Below are 16,837 nucleotides of genomic sequence, written 5' to 3'. Positions count from 1 at the left end.
GTCAAGCCGCGAACATCCGTCAATGAAGCTGCAAGGTGCTCCAAGCAATGCTATTGTTTAGCTTTTGCTGCAGTTGAAATCCAAAGATCATTGTTGTAAACAAAAAAGGTTCTGCATCATTTTCATTTGTTGTAGGCTTTTTACGAGAAGAAACAAAAATACTTTATTATTTATTATTTTCTCTATGCTTGAATTGCACCTTTATTTACGGTGTCTAGCGCAGAATTCGTCCATTCTCTTGTAAGCCTCCTCTAGGCGATCAATCGTAGGAGTGATGACAATGCGGACATAATCGGGGTAATTGAAACACTGCAAGAAGAAGAGCTCTGTGAATAAATTGAAACATTCGTAGCACTTCATCTTCATCTTCATCTTACCTGACCCGGCAAACAGAGGACGGATTCTTCAGCAAGCAGTTTTTGGCTGAATTCCACGTCCGAGGCAATGTCCTTGAACTTGGCGGTTTCAATGCCAACCTAGCGCCGATCCCAACCCGTGAGAAAAAATTGGGATCTCATAAGATGTACAAACTTTTCATCATCAGATCGGACTTACCATCATGTACATAGCACCTTGAGGCTGCACAGGCTTGAGACCATCAATCTTGGAAACAGCGTCCATGCTGAAACTGGTATTATGCTGCAGAAAGTTGAAGACTTGTCAGTCAGTAAAAATCATCCCCATCTGTCATCAGCAAGAAAGTACACGAACCTCAAGTTGCTCAATGGTTTTCTCGTAGAACGATTTAGGCGTGTTGTGCAGAATATCGGGAAGCGCAGCTTGCACGACAGAATTGGGGCCCAGGATGACCTGCGACAAGTTGAGCAATCCTTCGCGAATTTCGGCAAATGCACCCACGGGATCGTTCACCAGGATCCAGCCAATACGCCAGCCAGGTACGAGCCATTTCTTGGCCAAACCGCCCACCGAAAGAATGGGAACTTCCTTGGTCAGCGATGCCATGGGATAGAAAGTGTTATTTGTGAAGACGAGATCGCAGTAAATTTCATCAGCAATAATAGGAACATGATGCTTGGCAGCCACCTTCAACACCTTTTCCAAATGCTCACGGGAATAAACAGAACCACAAGGATTGGATGGGTTATTCACAAGGATAGCGGCTGTTTGGTCGTCAATCAAAGATTCCAAATGCTCCAAATCCACTTCCCAATTGCTTTCAGGCTAGTGCGTAGCAGATAAATTGGTGAAAAACTCTGATCTATTACAATGCATAAAGGGACAGAATTACCTTGAGATTGTAGTACTTGGCTTCGACAAATCGTGTAGCCGCCAAACTTCCGTACAAGGGGAAACCAGGACGAGGAAGCAAGATGTTCTTGCCCGCGTCACAGAGAACGTTCAAGCACAGCTCCAACGCACCCGAGCATCCATTGACAAGAAGCACATCGTCCGCTGTGAGTGGGGCTTCGGGGTGCGTGAAAGCCTTTGCCACCGCTTCACGTGCTTGAACGGTACCTATTTGTACAGACATTCTATCAGATATGTTCTTTTTCAGTTCATCAAAAAAAAAAAAAAATGTCAAAGTTATTACCGTGCGCTGCAGGATATCCGTTGGCCTTGAAGCTGTTCAGTTGCTTAATAACAGCTTCATTGCAGCTTTGGTCGACATTGAAGTTGCCGAAAATGGTAGGATCACCTAAGTAGTAGCTATTAATAACACTTGTCCTGAATGAAGAGAAGAGCCGGTTTTTCTTGTCTATGACTCACCAACCGACAAACTAATGAATTCCTTTTGTGCATTGGGGTCAAGCTTGAGGCTGTCGACAATCTTTCGAATAGGATTGTGGGCACTCTTGGCCACTTTGGAAGATTGCACTTTCCACGCCGCACGATCAGAACTCATGAGAAAAAGTAAACGTTGAGAAAGAAAAAAACCCAAGTAAAGCAGTGGTGCAACCGCTTCATGTCGAAGCTGTTTGTCATTCGACTGAGATTGAAATATGGGCCTTTTTCCCACAGTCGTCAAAAGATCATCTTTGATCATTTCCATTGAACCTTGTTTCCCTCTCTTTACATTCTCTCTTTTTTTTGTTTGCTCTTTTTATCTTGTCTATAAATTTTGGTCTATGATAGTGGTATACGATCTTGGATGAATGAACGTAATCTCCTGTACAACGATGAAAAAAAACAGTGTCGCAAAAACCCCTTGCAATATATCAAATGTCGCCAGGTATAGATTTAACCGATCAGCTGTTGCCAAGCTTCCTCGTACCTAGACAAAGCAATGATGAGTGATCATTATATCATTTTACATAGGTACTGTCCCAACTTACTGTTGAGGATCTCGAGTGTGGTCTTCAATAAACCCGAATTTGATTTGCATCTCCCCTGACACATTATTCTTTTCGCTTCGTTTGGCCAAAGTGTACCAAGCGGATTGGTTCTCGGGATCTTTGTAATGTCTGGCCAAGCCATCGGATACGCCACCGGCATTGCGGTCAAACACGTTCTTGAAAGGAATATTCACATCTCCCAGGAAATCTCGGCCAAAAGTATCCTTGTCCCATACTGTAAAATTCACCAATACAGGAAGCTTCCCGGGATGAATCGGTATATCAAATTCAGCGTCCCAAACGGGATCCAGTGTCTGCTTGATCACCTTGGTGGTGTATTTCTTTTCACTGAATGAAAAAACGGCTTATTAATTGTCACATTCCCATCGCCGCTTATTGATCCAATACTCACTTGATACGCATCACAACATAGGGATCCGAGAATCCTGTTTTGTCACTGTAAAAAATAAATTATCACCATTCCCTGGATACGACGTAGTGCTGTGTAATAATGTATAATTTTTTAGCTCTTTCAACGTACGCAGCGGCTAATCCTCGTGCACTGATAATGCCAATACGAAGTTTGAGGTTGGACATGGTTTAGACGAATGTGGGTGATGTAGATTTAAGATGATGGTTGGAAGCAATGAGTAAATGGTGAGAGAATAAGAGAAGTCGGAATGAGAAAAAAGACCTTTCACTGTAACTGGCATGTCAATAAATGTAAACATGGCAACTCGTAACACGAGCTTTTTCGCAAATCCAGACACCGAACATGCTGGCCCTGAAGAAGCACGCTAAAAGTTACCTTTCCATTTTCCACCAGTATTTCTGGGCCGTGCCATCTTGGTTTTGCCGTCGTACATGTCCCCTTGTCCGGCTTTGATCTTCAATTTGGCCCATGTTCAATAAGTGTGATAACGTTACCGACCTATTTTTGGAAATCAACCTCTTCACTTTTCTACCTACTTGGCTGAGCTATCTCTACCTTATCAGTTATATGGAAACTTTCATATCGCTTAAACCCCATGGCATGTTTTTTGATGCTGTAATTTTGCTTAATGCACATGACTCGCTCTCTTAATGGATGATGACATAATAAGACTGGACTCTCCGGCAAACAATTTAAATTACAATAAGTTGTCCAGCTCGCTGTATCATGATGAGCAGTAGTCTATGCTGGTCCAAAATACTACTCACTACTTGAGCACGGGCTAATGCATAATGGTCATCATCACTCTGTAATACCTTTTTCCCTTTTTTCATTTCTCTTTTGGCCAACCAATCTTCACTTTGAGTGACCTTTATAAGGATAATCATCATCGACCAACATAATGCTCCTCCCATTTCTGGATTACAGTGAACCGTTCCTTCTGTCGAATAGAATGTAAAAGCAGTAAACAAACATAAACCCTATCATATATGTCCCGAAATCATGCTGACGAAACCCACAAAGTCAAAAACAATGGATCTGGATCTGGATCCCTAGCCACATCATTTTTTGCATCATTTAATAATCTTATACTATTGGTTTTGTGGATGAAGTATGTATTGTCTACAGTACAATAGGTGGATATCTTGGATCATGATCTTTGTATTTTTTGATGAGTTGTGTCAAGAGGAATTGTTCTGGTAGATCTTGTTGGAAACGCAACTTACAGACTCCGATAATAGCGGCTGAGCTTTGCACGCCTTCACCAATCTTTTTGCCAAAAATGTTCTCCTCGGCACCTACAGCTCCTGCAATAAAAAGCAGTAAGCGGATAACCCAATATTTGAAATCAGGTACTGTAAGGTTGAAGGACAATGAAACCCATCTGATGCAGCAATGCATATGGTACTCATTATTAGAATCATTTTTTTTCTGTTTTTATTTTTTATTTTTCCAGCACTTATACTACTGACTACACTGACTACACTGTCTATTTTTGTCAATGTTGAAGATCAACAGCCCGTATGCGGAGATCCGGTTGTCATCTTCCAGTGGGGGTGGCTAATTGATTTTTGAACCTTTATTGCATGTCGAAGCTACCCTATATCAGCCAGCGATTCCTGCACGTGCAAGCTTTTGTCCCTCATCATGTTCACGTTTATATGCTAGTCCTATATAACTTTTTTTCTATGGGAATTAAACTTTAGGGATCTCTTTTTATTTTCTTCAGCTTTTGCTTTGCAACATGAGGGTTCCTTTTGCAGTATGCTTGGTGATATTTTTCCTTATCTGTGTCGCGTACGGTCAAGGTTGGTGCATGATTACTCAAGCAAACATGGTTTAAACAGTTAGGATCCAACAGATCTTGATATTATTATAGAGGACATCACTGTTGAAGAGGATGAAGATAGCGCCATAAATACAGATACAGGTACACATGTTTACATGCATCTATCGCTTAAGCATGCTACGAGATCCCTCGTCACACTTTCCTCGTTAATTTTATAACAAAACGCCACAGATGAGTCTCCGACGCAAGATACCACCATCCCATCTGCAGATGACGTGCTTGAACCGTCTCCTTCCCAAGACAGTGCACCCAAGAATGCAACGCAACCGCCCAGCGAATCTGCCTGTGCAGCATTGAGTCATTGGTACCAAAGCCTCAATGGCAAAAACTGGATTATCCGAACAGGATGGGAGTCACAGGATATGAGGAGCTGCTGCTCATGGTACAACGTTCATTGTAATAATCTCGGTCAAATCTTGAAAATGTATGAAGCAGTATCCTTAATGATCGCTTACGTTCCTGCTTTTCTGATCCGCCTAATGCATGATTTAGTAATCTGTCCCACAATAACTTGGTTGGTACATTGCCAGACAATGTGCAGGATGTTCCCGATATAGCCCATCTGTAAGTCTCAGAGATTTTCCGTCAGGGGAACCTTTTGGATAGAGTGATTCACGCTGTTGGAATAGGGATCTAAGTCATAACCACCTGACGGGTGGATTACCTGATTCGATGATGCACGCTCAAAAATTACAGATTATGTAAGTGGTACTCGTTATCGACCGTTGGCATGGCGCATTCATTCACACGATCGCTGATGTTGGCAGAAACTTTGATATGAATAATTTAACTGGTTCACTGCCAGCATCCTTGGGCCATCTCCCCATGCTGTCTAATATGTAATACCAAACGCGAGAATTTGATTGCAGAGGATGGTCAACCTGATATCTTTTTTTATTCACAGACATTTGCGGAATAATTCATTCACGGGGACAATACCGGATACGTGGAGTAACATGACTTCTCTCAAAGCTTTGTATCTCAGCAACAACAAGCTATCAGGTGACTTTTCCGCGACGATCACTCAGCTCCTAGCTATACAAAGTCTGCATGTATCACTACCATCATAATACCTGGGAGAAAAAAAAGTGACTGTACTTACTGACGATCTCCGTTAGAGCGCTAGACAATAACGCTATTACTGGGTCATTGCCTGAAAGTATAGCCAATTTGAGAATGCTCAGATCGCTGCAAGTATTGAAACTGTGATTTTGGAGCCATGCCTATCTTGGATATTGTGCAGCTAACGATGGATCATGCTTTATTTTTTCTTTTCAATAGTAATCTAAAGAATAACCGTTTGACCAACGGTATTCCCGCTTCCATCGGAAACTTGACATTACTTGAAACATTGTAATATTGTTTATATTTCATGTGAAGTGAGGGGACTAAAATATTAATTACTTTACGTCATTGTAGATCCCTATCGCATCAAATGTTGAACGGAAGTTTGCCAGATTCGATTTACGAACTTTCCAACCTTGAAACGCTGTGAGTTGTCGCCGTGCAGTCGATGGCGTTTTTTTATTCACGCTGAGATCAAATCATGTTACAGGGATCTATCCAACAATCGGTTGAGAGGCGGCATCTCGGAAAAGATTGGAAATCTAAAGAAGCTGAAAAAGCTGTATGACATTCATGATGGCGGTTATCTCAATGGTGGATTATGTTATTTAGTGACCTCATGTTTCATAGATCACTGGGACACAACAGCTTGACCGGACCGCTCCCCCAGCAACTTGGGTCATTAAGTAATCTAGAATTCCTGATGCTCAACTACAACACCCTGAATGGCCAGTTTCCTCCTCTGATTGCCCCTGCGCCTCTGGCCTTTTGCTATATGACCCCTAATCAGTTCCAAAGTTGTCCCGATCAGAACGTCACAAACAATCCAGATAGCTTGGCTTTCCAATGCTCGATCAATTGTGCATCGAAAAATAGCAAAACAAAGAGTGATGCATCGTCCATTACCATGACAACCTTGGCGATCCCATGGACATGTCTCATCGTCACCATAGCGACATTCATTTAACAACAGAAAATAAAAGACGAGTACGGATGAATCCCTTTTTTTATTCACTGCGGTATGCAAAAGATGGATGACAGTCTAATTAGATGCCTCGAAATGTTGTCTTGTCAATGAAATTGAGTCCTTGTTTCTTTCACTTTTTGGCCAAATGAAGAATTTCCATATTGATTTGCATCTGTGGGCTGCGATGACATGTAGAAATAAGCACCTCGATCAAGCTGCACTCGAGAAAGCATTGCATTAGTTTAGTTTTTTCAGCTGGGTTGCAGTTCAATAATAATAATAATAAAAATCCCTTAGGTTCCTCGATGCAAATGATATACTCTCGAATAACTGGGTCTAGTTCAAAAATCTAAAAACCCTAATGCAACATTGAGAAGTCGCATTTTCTTCTTTTTCTTGGAAAGTTCCCCCCCCCCATGGAATGAAAAAAAAATTGATAGTAGATGCATCCTGGAACCTTGATCAAACCGTGTTTCCCTCGGGAAAAAAATGTAGAAATAGGAACTCAAGATTTTGAAGAAGAAGCATGCAGCAACAAATAAAGAAAGTAGGAGCATTTCTAGCAAGGAGTCGTTTTGACAAATGAAGAAAACAATCTTGCGTTTCATTGCACCGCACGGTGGTGTCCCTTGACTCCTCACTCTTCGACATGCTTTTCTATCCCAAGGGGACGGTTAAACATGGAAAGCAAGACGTATTTTCCCATCCTGATGAGGTACCATTTCTGGTTTTTCAAGGAGGAGATGAAGTGATGGAGTATTGTTGTCTCTCAGTAGCTAAATGATTCATGTAAATTATGAGGCAAGCTAATACCACCATCAGTTCATCAAATTATGGTAGATGAAACTATGACAAGGCCGCCTCATGCTCTCCAAAAATAAACGACCTCTTTTATGCTTCCGATCGTTAGGTAGCAGTTATTCTGACAATGACAAAATCGATTTCATCGACTCCCTCAATTTTTTTTCCCACGAAGTTTTCCCTCGACTGTCTTCTCCCTAAAAAGCAGTACAATAACTATTTTGAAGATCAAGTACATATAAGTCGACGATATTCGTACTCTTTTTTTTCTTTCGCCTCCAGACATATCTCTGTATCATTAATTCTTTTTTATTTATTTATCATGAAGTTGAGTACCGCTGCTCTTATCAACTGCGCATTGTTCGGTCTTGTTACAGCTCAACAAGCTATTGTATCTATCACCTCGCCTTTGGCCGGCACCAAATATAAAGCAGGTCAAGATGCCATTATTTCCTGGATCAACCCTACTACATCCACTATCAGCCAGATCGTGTTGGCCAAGGGTCCCTCAACCGCGTTACAACCGGTGATGACTATCGCACAAAATGTGAATGCTGCCGATGGAAGCTACACTTGGAAGATTCCCATGGATATCGAAAACAGCGAAGAATGTAAGTTGCCGATCTCTAAGAAAGAAAGAAAAGAAAAGAAAAAAAAAAGGGGGGGGGGCGGAGGGGATCTGGAAAAATAGACCAAAATCGCTCATCATTATCCATGGAAACAGATGCTTTTGAACTTGGCACTTCTCCCGACCTTGCGTTTGCTGGTCACTTTACCATCGAAGGTGGTGTGGGTGCTAGCAGCGGTAGCAGTAGCAGCAACAACAGTTCGGCTGCCGCGCAGCCTACCAATGGTACACACACGGGTACTTCAGCATCCAGCGCTCCTTCAGGTGCTTCTGCCAGTTTGGCTCCCAGTGCTTCTGGTAACTTGGCTCCTTCTCCTGCTTCTTCCCCGGCTGTCACTCCCGCTGCCCCTCCTGCCACCCCGGCTGCCTCCAACGACAACAAACCCACCAATGCCGCCAGTCCTCGTTCATCTTCCGTCACTTCTCCCTCGTCCTCGGACTCGACCCAAAATGTGCCCATGGTCGCTAAAGTTGTACTTGCCATGGGTGTCAGTCTTGTGGCTCGCAGCTACCTCTAATCTTGTTTCTTTTTAACCCACCTTTTTTTTACATCATAAGAACAACTCCCCATTTTCTTTCTCCTTGTCTAGAATTAATACGCCTCCCTTGCAGCTATTTACCATTAACAGCTTCACTACGTGAATAAAGAGTTATCATTGTTTTAGTTCTTGAACAAAACTGTCCGAGTTTGAATATCAATGATCATTATCGTCATCTTGCCAAGAACATATCAAAAGATGTGCGTCTCGTCATTAACGTATCGCACGTTGACGGTGCCTGGGGCTATTAAACTCCTGTACCGATGCATCCTCTGAGCCTTTAATGAACAATCCAAGTATCTTTCTACATTTTCACAAAGTGATTACCCTGTGCTGCTCGCCCGCTAGGTGGTACATCTTCAAAGAATTTGATGTACACCAAATCACAGACGCTGGTCAAATATTGTTGATCGATATAAGCAAAACTTGAGGTTGTTAACGCAATGTGAAGGAAGTTCGTTTTCAGAATGCTATCTGTCATAGAAACTACATGAAAGTTTATTGAGTCGATTATAAAGATGACACAATCGGAAGCCCATGATAGAGGGATTCAACCGGCAAGGGCAAGGCTGTTTCTGGGGCGATATTCCTTTGAAGCAACGGTGCGATTTGCACTTGGTGTTATGAAATAAGGACATCTGTGATTTCATTAAATATGAAATCTGGAGGTTTGGAGAGTGTCCTCCGTCGCAAAGAGGCTGCACGTCCGTAGGATCAAAGCCAGCGGAAACAAAAAGCCAAAGAGACAAAATAAATCTCAATCAGTTACTCTGCTAATGCTCCTTTACTGTTATTCACAAGCCGTCAGTTCTAGAGTTAAAGTATGTTTCTATCCTATTTTTTACCATGTTACATATTAGAAAACCCAGTGAATTGCCTCGAAAGTAACCTCTACGGTGATTAGTATGATAATCATCCATTCCAAAGTCAACGAATGCTTTTCGGATAAATGTTCCTTGAGAATAGAAGCCAGTTCATTTGCATAATCTAAAGGCATAGTACAAGGTATAAGTTAACATTTCCCAGGCAATACGCAGAAATGGCAGAATGGGTCTTACCGAGCTTCTTGTTTAGAATAGCAATTCTAGGCCGCACATCTAGATGCCGTGAGATTTTGTGATAGTACTCTGTGGTTTTAAGAAAAAGTCAGTATTGTATAAGGGATGTGATCATTGACACTTGCTGTTACCTTCCAGTTCAGGCCGAGCCCAATAGAAATCGGGTGTATCCAAAAAGCTTTCTCCAGCGCTTAAATTCAATTGTTGACGGAAACTCAACAGCTCGCCCACTTTCATCAGAATCTCTCGACGTGTCAAGGGGATCTTTTTTCCCTGTAACATGAGGATCGGGATATGCTTTGTCGATGATAAATAGTTTTCCAACATGGATTCCAAGACGGACAACTTTGCTGATCTAGCCAAACCATGCGAGAAGGAAATCCTTGACAGTGTCAGAGAAGGGATGTGAGGGTTTAACAAGATCACTTCTCCTTTCATATCAGTGGCTCTAATGAAGCGAAACAAAGAATCCATGAGCCAGCGCTGTTTCATGCAGCTTTTTAGGCAATTCTTACTCGTCCTCGTCGATAACGTATTCAGCATCTTCGGTTTCGATCGCCTGAATGCTGTGGATTTCAAATCCAGGCAACTTGCGAATACAATCCTGCAAAAACTGTTGTTCGCAATTTTCCTGGACACCCCATGCCACAAAGGTACCATTTGAAAATACAAACATTTCTCCTCCGCCCTGACTCGGATCCACTTGAATGTGCAGAATATCGGGTGTAATCAATGGCATGACCTTGAAAGTAGATGAAGAGGAGAGATGTTTTTCCAAGAGCGACAATTGATATTCTTCAGCCGTGCAATAAGCTCTACATTTGTAGGTCTATTTTCACAAGGTTAGAAAATGGTACAATCAGTCATATTCCTTCCATATTTACATGTGGGGTGAATGGAGCGGGCATCATATCAGTCATCCCGGCGTCCACTTCCATCACCCGCTTCAGCAGATTCTGCAACGCTCCAGCATCCTTCTCTTGACCGACTCGACGTATATTTGAGCGAGTTTGAGTTGACATGAATCGCTGCGAAAGGGCATTTTCAAAGTTAAAAAGAGTGCTTGCGTTGTACATGGAAACGTGAGGCAATCACCATAGCTGTGAATCCGGATTGGGCTAATGGTCGACGGGTTGAAAGACGAACCGTTTGTGCTGCGACCGACTTGACGCATAATGAACATCCCAGCACAATACATGCCCAATTTAACAAAGTATACAAGAGTACTCACGGCCAACATGCGCGGAACAAGCATGCCTCTCATACTGATCTTTTTTCTGCTTCTTTTTATCGCGTGAACAAAATGAAGGGAAACCTGTCTGAAAGGATACACAAAATTGACTTTTTGGTTCCCGAGTCACGCATGAAAAAAGACATGCGTTGATAAAACATGCACCAACTATGGATATGATATTTGATGAAAAAGTTGAAGCCGAGTACTACTGTATAGGATACCAAGCATCAATCCAATTGCAATGGACTCTCTGTCATAGAGCCGGCCGTTATAATAGGTTTGGATGGGCCGTAATGAGGGGGCAACCAAGGAAGATCACCTGGTCATTGTCCCGGTCCCAACAGAAAGACGCGACAGTTAATAGATTACATCTCATCTTGATATGCATTCCCCAAATGGGTGATTTTATTTATTACTATTACCATTTCATTGTTCAAGCATTCATGGTTGCGTCCAAGTGGTGAAATTGCAGAACCAAAAATTATAAAATTTAAAAATTTTACAGTCCTTCCAACTTGCTTTTGCTATTTTATTGTCTCATTTTTCGCGATGGAAGTTCAAATGGAAGATGTTGAGCTGACGCCTTCCATTATATCCTCAGTACACGTTACCAAACGTTTCAAAGATAATCAGAAACCCATTACCTCTCTCTGTTTCGACGATTCCGGCGAATTTTGCGTTACTTCCGGAGAAGACGAAAGTCTCAACGTTTACGATTGCAGAGAAGCAAAGTATGACAGTGTTGGTGTACCAAAAATAAAAAAAAGCCGGTGACATTGTAGACTCACAGTATTTCTAGATTACGATCGACGCTATACAGCAAAAAGTATGGTGTTAACTTGGCTCGATTCACTCACAGCAAAAGCACAGTTGTGTATGCTTCCACAAAAGAAGATGGTAAGTTTGAAGAAAGGGCTTCCAAGTAGAATTTATGGCTTATTGATCTCGTAGATACGCTTCGATACCTGTCTTTGCACGATAACAAGTACATTCGCTATTTTAGAGGACACAAAAATAAGTACGGCAGACAATGTGAACTGTTATGCAGGAAGTGACCGGTCACTGACATGTGTTTTATGGACAGGGTCGTGGCTTTAGAAATGTCTCCGTTGGATGATCAGTTAATGTCAGCCGCATTAGACGACAGCATTCGACTATGGGATCTACGCTCATCAACGTGTCAGGTACGTTCCAAAACGGAATATGGGTCATCATGGGGAGGATAGGCAGTCTCTGACAAAAAGTCCAATCGTCTATAGGGGATGATTCAAATTAAAGGACGACCCACAATTGCATTTGATCCTTCAGGCTTGGTATTTGCTGTGGGCATCGGATCCGATACCATTAAAATGTATGACTTACGGGCGTATGAAACGGTAAGTCGACTGTGTGGAGAACGATCACCATGGCAGAAGCCTGATACTCAAACGTGGGGTATATTTTTTAGGGACCGTTTGCCACTTGGGTCTTGCGCGATCCTTACACTCAACAAGGCATGAATGAGTGGACAAAGTTCAAATTTACGAGGGACGGAAAGCAAATCATGATTTCCACTGCCGGCAACTGCCATTACATGGTCGATTCTTTCGAAGGAAACTTACAGCAGCGACTGGTCGGTCACAGTCCAACCCTTCCCGGTAATGTCGGCGAAGCAGTGGGGCTTTCTCCAGATGCCAAATACGCATTCTCAGGTACATATCTTATATTAGCCTACCAGTACTCCAAGGCAATTATCTAACATGACTGTAGGTGGATCGGATGGCACAATGGCTATATGGGATATACAAAATCCCAATATGGAAAACAAACCGTTGACAAAATTGCAGACCCCTCATCAACAAGGCATCAGTGTTTTTGGTTTCAATCCCTCTCTTCTTATGATGGTCACTGGCAATGAAGACCTGGTAAGTCCGCCTTTAATGGTTGCATCTCGTTTTCTTTTTTTTTTTCTTTTTTTTTTTGCAAACGACCCCAGTTCCCCGATCATTTCAGAGTCTGACGAAATGCTGTCGGTTTTATAATGGTCGAAGATATCTTTACCTTTCTTCAAAAATGATTTTACTCCATGTATTATTACATGGACCTTTAAATATCTCGATATTAACATTCACATAGGCTTTCTGGGAACCGAAACTGTGAGAAAAGGTACTTTTTTTTCCCACCATTTTTGTATATTAGAATCTGTCATGAACGGGTGAGCGGGAAAGAAAAAACCATACATAATATGTACTTAGCATCTCAATCTTATTGCAACAAAATAATACACCATACATATCATGTTATACCTAACAAGGTAAACTACGGGGAATGCCAGGTGCTGTAGACTCTGTGTCTCTATCCAAAGAAGACATGTTTCCTGTTGTGTTATGAATATCTGGCTCCCACATCATTCCACAATCAAAAACTTTGGTCAATACTTTACATGGTTGGCAATCGCTTTATAAGAACGTCTATGCGTGGTCAAACCTAAAACATCATCGACTGAAATGTTAGACATGGATGAATGGGTTTGAAAAAAACAGTATTTATCGTAAAAAAAAAAAAAAGAGTTATCGTGTGGTGGGGGATAAAAAAAAAGACCGATGTACCTACCATCGGACAAAAAAGTGATAAGGTGTGGTACTGAAACAATGAGGGCAAACGAAATGTACAAATTTAACAAAAAAAAAGATAGTTATCATAGAAACACAAAAGAGAAAGAGACTTTATGGCAGGTAAAAAAGGGGATTTACACTCGTGGTTTGAAGCTGTTGGCATTCTCTTGGAAGAACTTCCGCAGAGATCGACAGGGCAATGAAGTGATCACACTGGCATGTGGAACGCATATGCTGCTGGCACTTTTGTGGACCCAATCAAAGTAATCCAGGTATGTACTAATCTGAGTGGCTACATGGACAAGGAATAGGTAAATGACAGATAGAAATGGTTGACGTACAAAAAAAGTGCAACTAACCTGTAGGGATGGCAAATGCTTTGGTGCGGTAACTGTACCCTTCGAACGTGTCATGGTATATTTGTCGATTTTCTTGTTTGAGACGAGCATCAAACCAGATGTCTCTTCGCAGATTTTCAAGATAGTATCGGATATCCATTGAGCGGGTTGGCTCAAATGTAAGCTTGGTGTATCCGGTCGTCTCACACAACATTTCCATAATCTGTTTCCCCGTGACGGACTGCGGTCCCGTTAATGTGTACACCTGCCCAATATGGTCGTCTTCCAACTTTGACACCAGGTTCTTGTTCCTGTCTAATACCAGTTCTTCGATGACTTTGCAGATATCGCTCATATCAATGGGACATATCTCGGTATCATCTGGAATGGGTAGAGGAAATCGTCGGTGCTTTTCAACATAGGATGCCCAAAGGTGAAAGTTTTGGTTGATCCACTCGGGTCTATACAAGAATAAAAAATGTCATTAACCCTGTTCCCTCTGACCTATTCAAATGTGTGGAGAAAGCATATGGGCTAGCGTACCTGAGGATAATCCAATCGCAATCGGAATTGACGACTTGGTCCTCGATTTCAGCATAGTGTTGAAGCGATGGATGTGCATGAGATACCGCTCCCACGTGTGATACAAAGATAATGGATTTGACGCCCGACTGAATGGCCGTCTGGCACACATATTTAGCATGCTCCAAACGATCGAATTCATTGCCGAGAGTGAGAATCATATGGTCGACACCTCGCATGGCTAATGATAATTGATGAGGATGATGATATTCCACTTGTCGCACGTCCACGCCTTTGTTCGCAAAATTAATGCATGGTTGTTGATTCTGGCACAAGGCTCGTATTTGGGATCGAGCATTTTCATAGCGCGATAGATGGGAAATGATGGAGTGGCCAAGAGCTTGGTCTGCACCAGTGATGAGAAGCATAATTGATTTGATAACACAACGAGTAGTCAAGTCAACGGAGAAACCGCTGGTGAAATATGATGGAAGGCGGTATTTATTGATTTTATTTTTTGTTTGTATAAGGTCTGCAGGTTGGAGAAATGATACAGTAAAAGCCTATGCATACTTTTCGTTCGTACATCCCCTGGTCAGCACACACTTTTTTTTTTCTATTTGCTCACTCTGACTTTTTTTATGTCCCCCAAAGCTGAAACAAACGTCCCCTAGGTATTTGTTTCCTCGGAATTAACAACCACACAATTTTTAGCTTCTTGCATTATTTTTAACAACAAAGATATACTGCCCTTTTATTGCGCCCAATTTCCTTTTTTTCTTTCCCTCTCTCTTTTTAAAATAAGGGAAAAACCATAAATATTAAAGACCAAGAGTAAATTGTTGCTGCGCTTTTTTTTTCTGCTTTGCCCAAATGATAAAGCGAACTAGTGTCCATTCATATCCTGACTGGACGTAAAAGTTATTTATATCATACTTTTTCACCGCTCCGTTCACTATGGCTAAACCGTTTCGTAAAGATCATGCAGCAATCTACACCAGCTTCTTCTTCATACATACAGATACATAATTTATATATATACATATATAAGGTTGTATGAGTAGATACCTGTATGCACCTCTATGTTATAACCGACGGAAAAACAAAAAAAAAGTCAACAACGGCGTTCCAGATGATCATTCAATGGAATTCAGCCCCATCCTCCACGGAAATAAGATAAGTTTTTTCCCATTTGCTTCCGCACATTTTGATGTCCAAGACAGACACGTTATCAGCGGATCATTTTTGAAAAAGAAAAAAAAAAAAAAAGAAACCAAAGATGACGGTATTTCTCGCATGGTGAAGCTTGATTCTGGTTTCAATAGTATCGCGCGCGGGTCAACTGCATAAAAGGAAACTCTTTCACGCCCAAATGTCAGTTTAATCCAATTGCTTTCATTCTTTAACGCACATGCTTCGAAAGACCCTCGTTCGTTTGCAAACGAATTGTCATTCAAACCAGGATATTTCCTTTTCTATTTCGATGATCGGGAAGTCACGATACGCATTTTGCAGTAATGCCAGTTATAAATCTTGTCATTGATCTTTTTTCTTATCGATACAGTAGGTAGGTGGATTTTGATTAGTTAATCATGATGCAAGTCCGTGATGAGGATGAAATTTCGGCCAAGCTTTTTTCGGATGCAGATGGCTAACTGCGCCCTTTGCGAAGCCCAACGATTCTGCATGAAATACATTATCTATGCTGTCATATTTACGCATCTATTTTCCACCTTTCAACCAGCCATTGCATCTTGAATCTTTTTACACATAAAAGCGGCTATTAATACATCATTGTCGGTGTTTGGGACCAGTTTACACCATGGCTCCTCCACATGCTTTTTACCACGAAGACGAAAAAAAGTTATCCAAGCAAACAAACGAAATCTATTCAAGGTCATTGGGCTCCCTTGAAATCAGCTATATCATTGGTGCCAAAATAAAGTGACTGGAAGTTAATGCTTGGAATTGGGGCGGTCGAAGCCCATAGAATGGTTGTGATCAACCCCATACAAAGTGCAGCATTGGAGAAGACTTGATGATCCCATACGGATGCTCTGAAATATCGTCATTGAGCGATCATTTGGTACCAATGCAGTAAACCAATGATCTTTCTCCCAAATAGCCATCACGTTACTCAAAAAGTGAAGGGTTGACGAACTAAACATTGACCACGCGCTAATGAGAGGGATGATAAATCCCGACTTCCAGGACCTGTGCCAAGCAAGAAAATTATGCGCTCGTTTTTTTTTGAAGGCTTGACATTTCCCAGCTATGGGTAATACTAGTAGTATCATGGAATACATTTCTTCTATCTTCTCGAGTAAAGCGTCACAGACCGTTACAGAGTCGCTCGGTTAATTCTTACTGCTTTCGATTTGAGAGTGCAAGACTTGTTCAGGAAAAATCGTATCGGGAAAATTTTTTTGATTTCAAGGCTCTCTATTGGCTGCTGTGACTTTCCTTTCCTGCGACCTTTTTTTTTTTTTTTTTTTTTTTTTTTTTTTTTTTTTTT

General features: G+C 41.6%; 8 protein-coding genes across 8 annotated transcripts; 3 read left to right on the top strand and 5 right to left on the bottom strand.

The window, feature by feature from the left end:
* Positions 1–201: 201 nt before the first annotated feature.
* On the bottom strand, positions 202–1,864 carry BYT42DRAFT_543294 (tyrosine aminotransferase; the record flags this gene model as incomplete). Its single annotated transcript, XM_051565673.1, has 7 exons — positions 202–309; positions 378–476; positions 556–639; positions 712–1,182; positions 1,250–1,476; positions 1,553–1,657; positions 1,729–1,864. The coding sequence occupies 7 exons, from the start codon at positions 1,862–1,864 to the stop codon at positions 202–204; spliced, it is 1,230 nt and encodes a 409-aa protein (XP_051427741.1).
* A 70-nt stretch (positions 1,865–1,934) lies between these two features.
* On the bottom strand, positions 1,935–3,069 carry BYT42DRAFT_209350 (C2 domain-containing protein). The gene is made up of 4 exons (XM_051562553.1): positions 2,836–3,069; positions 2,707–2,751; positions 2,295–2,642; positions 1,935–2,233 (listed from the first exon to the last, which is right to left on the bottom strand). The coding sequence occupies exons 1-4, from the start codon at positions 2,889–2,891 to the stop codon at positions 2,200–2,202; spliced, it is 483 nt and encodes a 160-aa protein (XP_051427740.1). The 5' UTR covers positions 2,892–3,069; the 3' UTR covers positions 1,935–2,199.
* A 1,264-nt stretch (positions 3,070–4,333) lies between these two features.
* On the top strand, positions 4,334–6,727 carry BYT42DRAFT_558124 (uncharacterized protein). The gene is made up of 12 exons (XM_051566970.1): positions 4,334–4,535; positions 4,607–4,657; positions 4,748–5,000; positions 5,069–5,140; positions 5,206–5,277; positions 5,344–5,415; positions 5,481–5,624; positions 5,695–5,766; positions 5,858–5,929; positions 5,996–6,067; positions 6,132–6,203; positions 6,272–6,727. The coding sequence occupies exons 1-12, from the start codon at positions 4,472–4,474 to the stop codon at positions 6,606–6,608; spliced, it is 1,353 nt and encodes a 450-aa protein (XP_051427739.1). The 5' UTR covers positions 4,334–4,471; the 3' UTR covers positions 6,609–6,727.
* Positions 6,728–7,731: 1,004 nt separating this feature from the next.
* Positions 7,732–8,555, top strand: BYT42DRAFT_489202 (uncharacterized protein; the record flags this gene model as incomplete). The annotated part of the gene is made up of 2 exons (XM_051563919.1): positions 7,732–8,020; positions 8,134–8,555. 2 exons carry the CDS (start codon positions 7,732–7,734, stop codon positions 8,553–8,555), a joined length of 711 nt encoding a protein of 236 aa, XP_051427738.1.
* A 592-nt stretch (positions 8,556–9,147) lies between these two features.
* Positions 9,148–11,350, bottom strand: BYT42DRAFT_558110 (uncharacterized protein). Its single transcript, XM_051566969.1, has 8 exons — positions 11,291–11,350; positions 10,866–11,187; positions 10,730–10,798; positions 10,519–10,662; positions 10,150–10,463; positions 9,766–10,082; positions 9,635–9,703; positions 9,148–9,563 (listed from the first exon to the last, which is right to left on the bottom strand). Exons 2-8 carry the CDS (start codon positions 10,896–10,898, stop codon positions 9,433–9,435), a joined length of 1,077 nt encoding a protein of 358 aa, XP_051427737.1. The 5' UTR covers positions 10,899–11,187; positions 11,291–11,350; the 3' UTR covers positions 9,148–9,432.
* A 79-nt stretch (positions 11,351–11,429) lies between these two features.
* Positions 11,430–13,007, top strand: BYT42DRAFT_592125 (WD40-repeat-containing domain protein; the record flags this gene model as incomplete). Its single annotated transcript, XM_051570597.1, has 8 exons — positions 11,430–11,599; positions 11,668–11,765; positions 11,820–11,886; positions 11,953–12,052; positions 12,128–12,244; positions 12,316–12,559; positions 12,618–12,772; positions 12,984–13,007. 8 exons carry the CDS (start codon positions 11,430–11,432, stop codon positions 13,005–13,007), a joined length of 975 nt encoding a protein of 324 aa, XP_051427736.1.
* A 589-nt stretch (positions 13,008–13,596) lies between these two features.
* Positions 13,597–14,750, bottom strand: BYT42DRAFT_543288 (uncharacterized protein; the record flags this gene model as incomplete). Its single annotated transcript, XM_051565672.1, has 3 exons — positions 13,597–13,754; positions 13,822–14,261; positions 14,344–14,750. 3 exons carry the CDS (start codon positions 14,748–14,750, stop codon positions 13,597–13,599), a joined length of 1,005 nt encoding a protein of 334 aa, XP_051427735.1.
* Positions 14,751–15,866: 1,116 nt separating this feature from the next.
* Positions 15,867–16,821, bottom strand: BYT42DRAFT_558098 (uncharacterized protein). The gene has a single exon (XM_051566968.1). The coding sequence runs from the start codon at positions 16,626–16,628 to the stop codon at positions 16,278–16,280; it is 351 nt and encodes a 116-aa protein (XP_051427734.1). The 5' UTR covers positions 16,629–16,821; the 3' UTR covers positions 15,867–16,277.
* Positions 16,822–16,837: the final 16 nt, after the last annotated feature.

The sequence above is a fragment of the Radiomyces spectabilis genome, assembly GCF_025331425.1.
Source record: "Radiomyces spectabilis strain NRRL 2753 chromosome Unknown BYT42scaffold_2, whole genome shotgun sequence".
Taxonomy (NCBI): Eukaryota; Fungi; Mucoromycota; class Mucoromycetes; order Mucorales; family Radiomycetaceae; genus Radiomyces; species Radiomyces spectabilis.
This window is presented reverse-complemented; position numbering and strand designations above follow the sequence as displayed.

What these genes read in the sequence shown, in the direction of transcription:
- BYT42DRAFT_558098 (XM_051566968.1), bottom strand. Translation starts at nt 16,628, where the DNA reads ATGTATTCCATGATACTACTAGTATTACCCATAGCTGGGAAATGTCAA.
- BYT42DRAFT_209350 (XM_051562553.1), bottom strand. Translation starts at nt 2,891, where the DNA reads ATGTCCAACCTCAAACTTCGTATTGGCATTATCAGTGCACGAGGATTA. An exon ending in GCACGAGGATTAGCCGCTGC is followed by an intron (nt 2,752 to 2,835) that starts GTACGTTGAAAG and finishes TATTTTTTACAG; the next exon opens with TGACAAAACAGGATTCTCGG. An exon ending in TATGTTGTGATGCGTATCAA is followed by an intron (nt 2,643 to 2,706) that starts GTGAGTATTGGA and finishes TTTTTCATTCAG; the next exon opens with TGAAAAGAAATACACCACCA.
- BYT42DRAFT_558124 (XM_051566970.1), top strand. Translation starts at nt 4,472, where the DNA reads ATGAGGGTTCCTTTTGCAGTATGCTTGGTGATATTTTTCCTTATCTGT. An exon ending in CGCCATAAATACAGATACAG is followed by an intron (nt 4,658 to 4,747) that starts GTACACATGTTT and finishes AAAACGCCACAG; the next exon opens with ATGAGTCTCCGACGCAAGAT. An exon ending in CTCGGTCAAATCTTGAAAAT is followed by an intron (nt 5,001 to 5,068) that starts GTATGAAGCAGT and finishes TGCATGATTTAG; the next exon opens with TAATCTGTCCCACAATAACT.
- BYT42DRAFT_558110 (XM_051566969.1), bottom strand. Translation starts at nt 10,898, where the DNA reads ATGAGAGGCATGCTTGTTCCGCGCATGTTGGCC. An exon ending in CCGCTCCATTCACCCCACAT is followed by an intron (nt 10,464 to 10,518) that starts GTAAATATGGAA and finishes TTGTGAAAATAG; the next exon opens with ACCTACAAATGTAGAGCTTA. An exon ending in GGCTCGGCCTGAACTGGAAG is followed by an intron (nt 9,704 to 9,765) that starts GTAACAGCAAGT and finishes TTAAAACCACAG; the next exon opens with AGTACTATCACAAAATCTCA.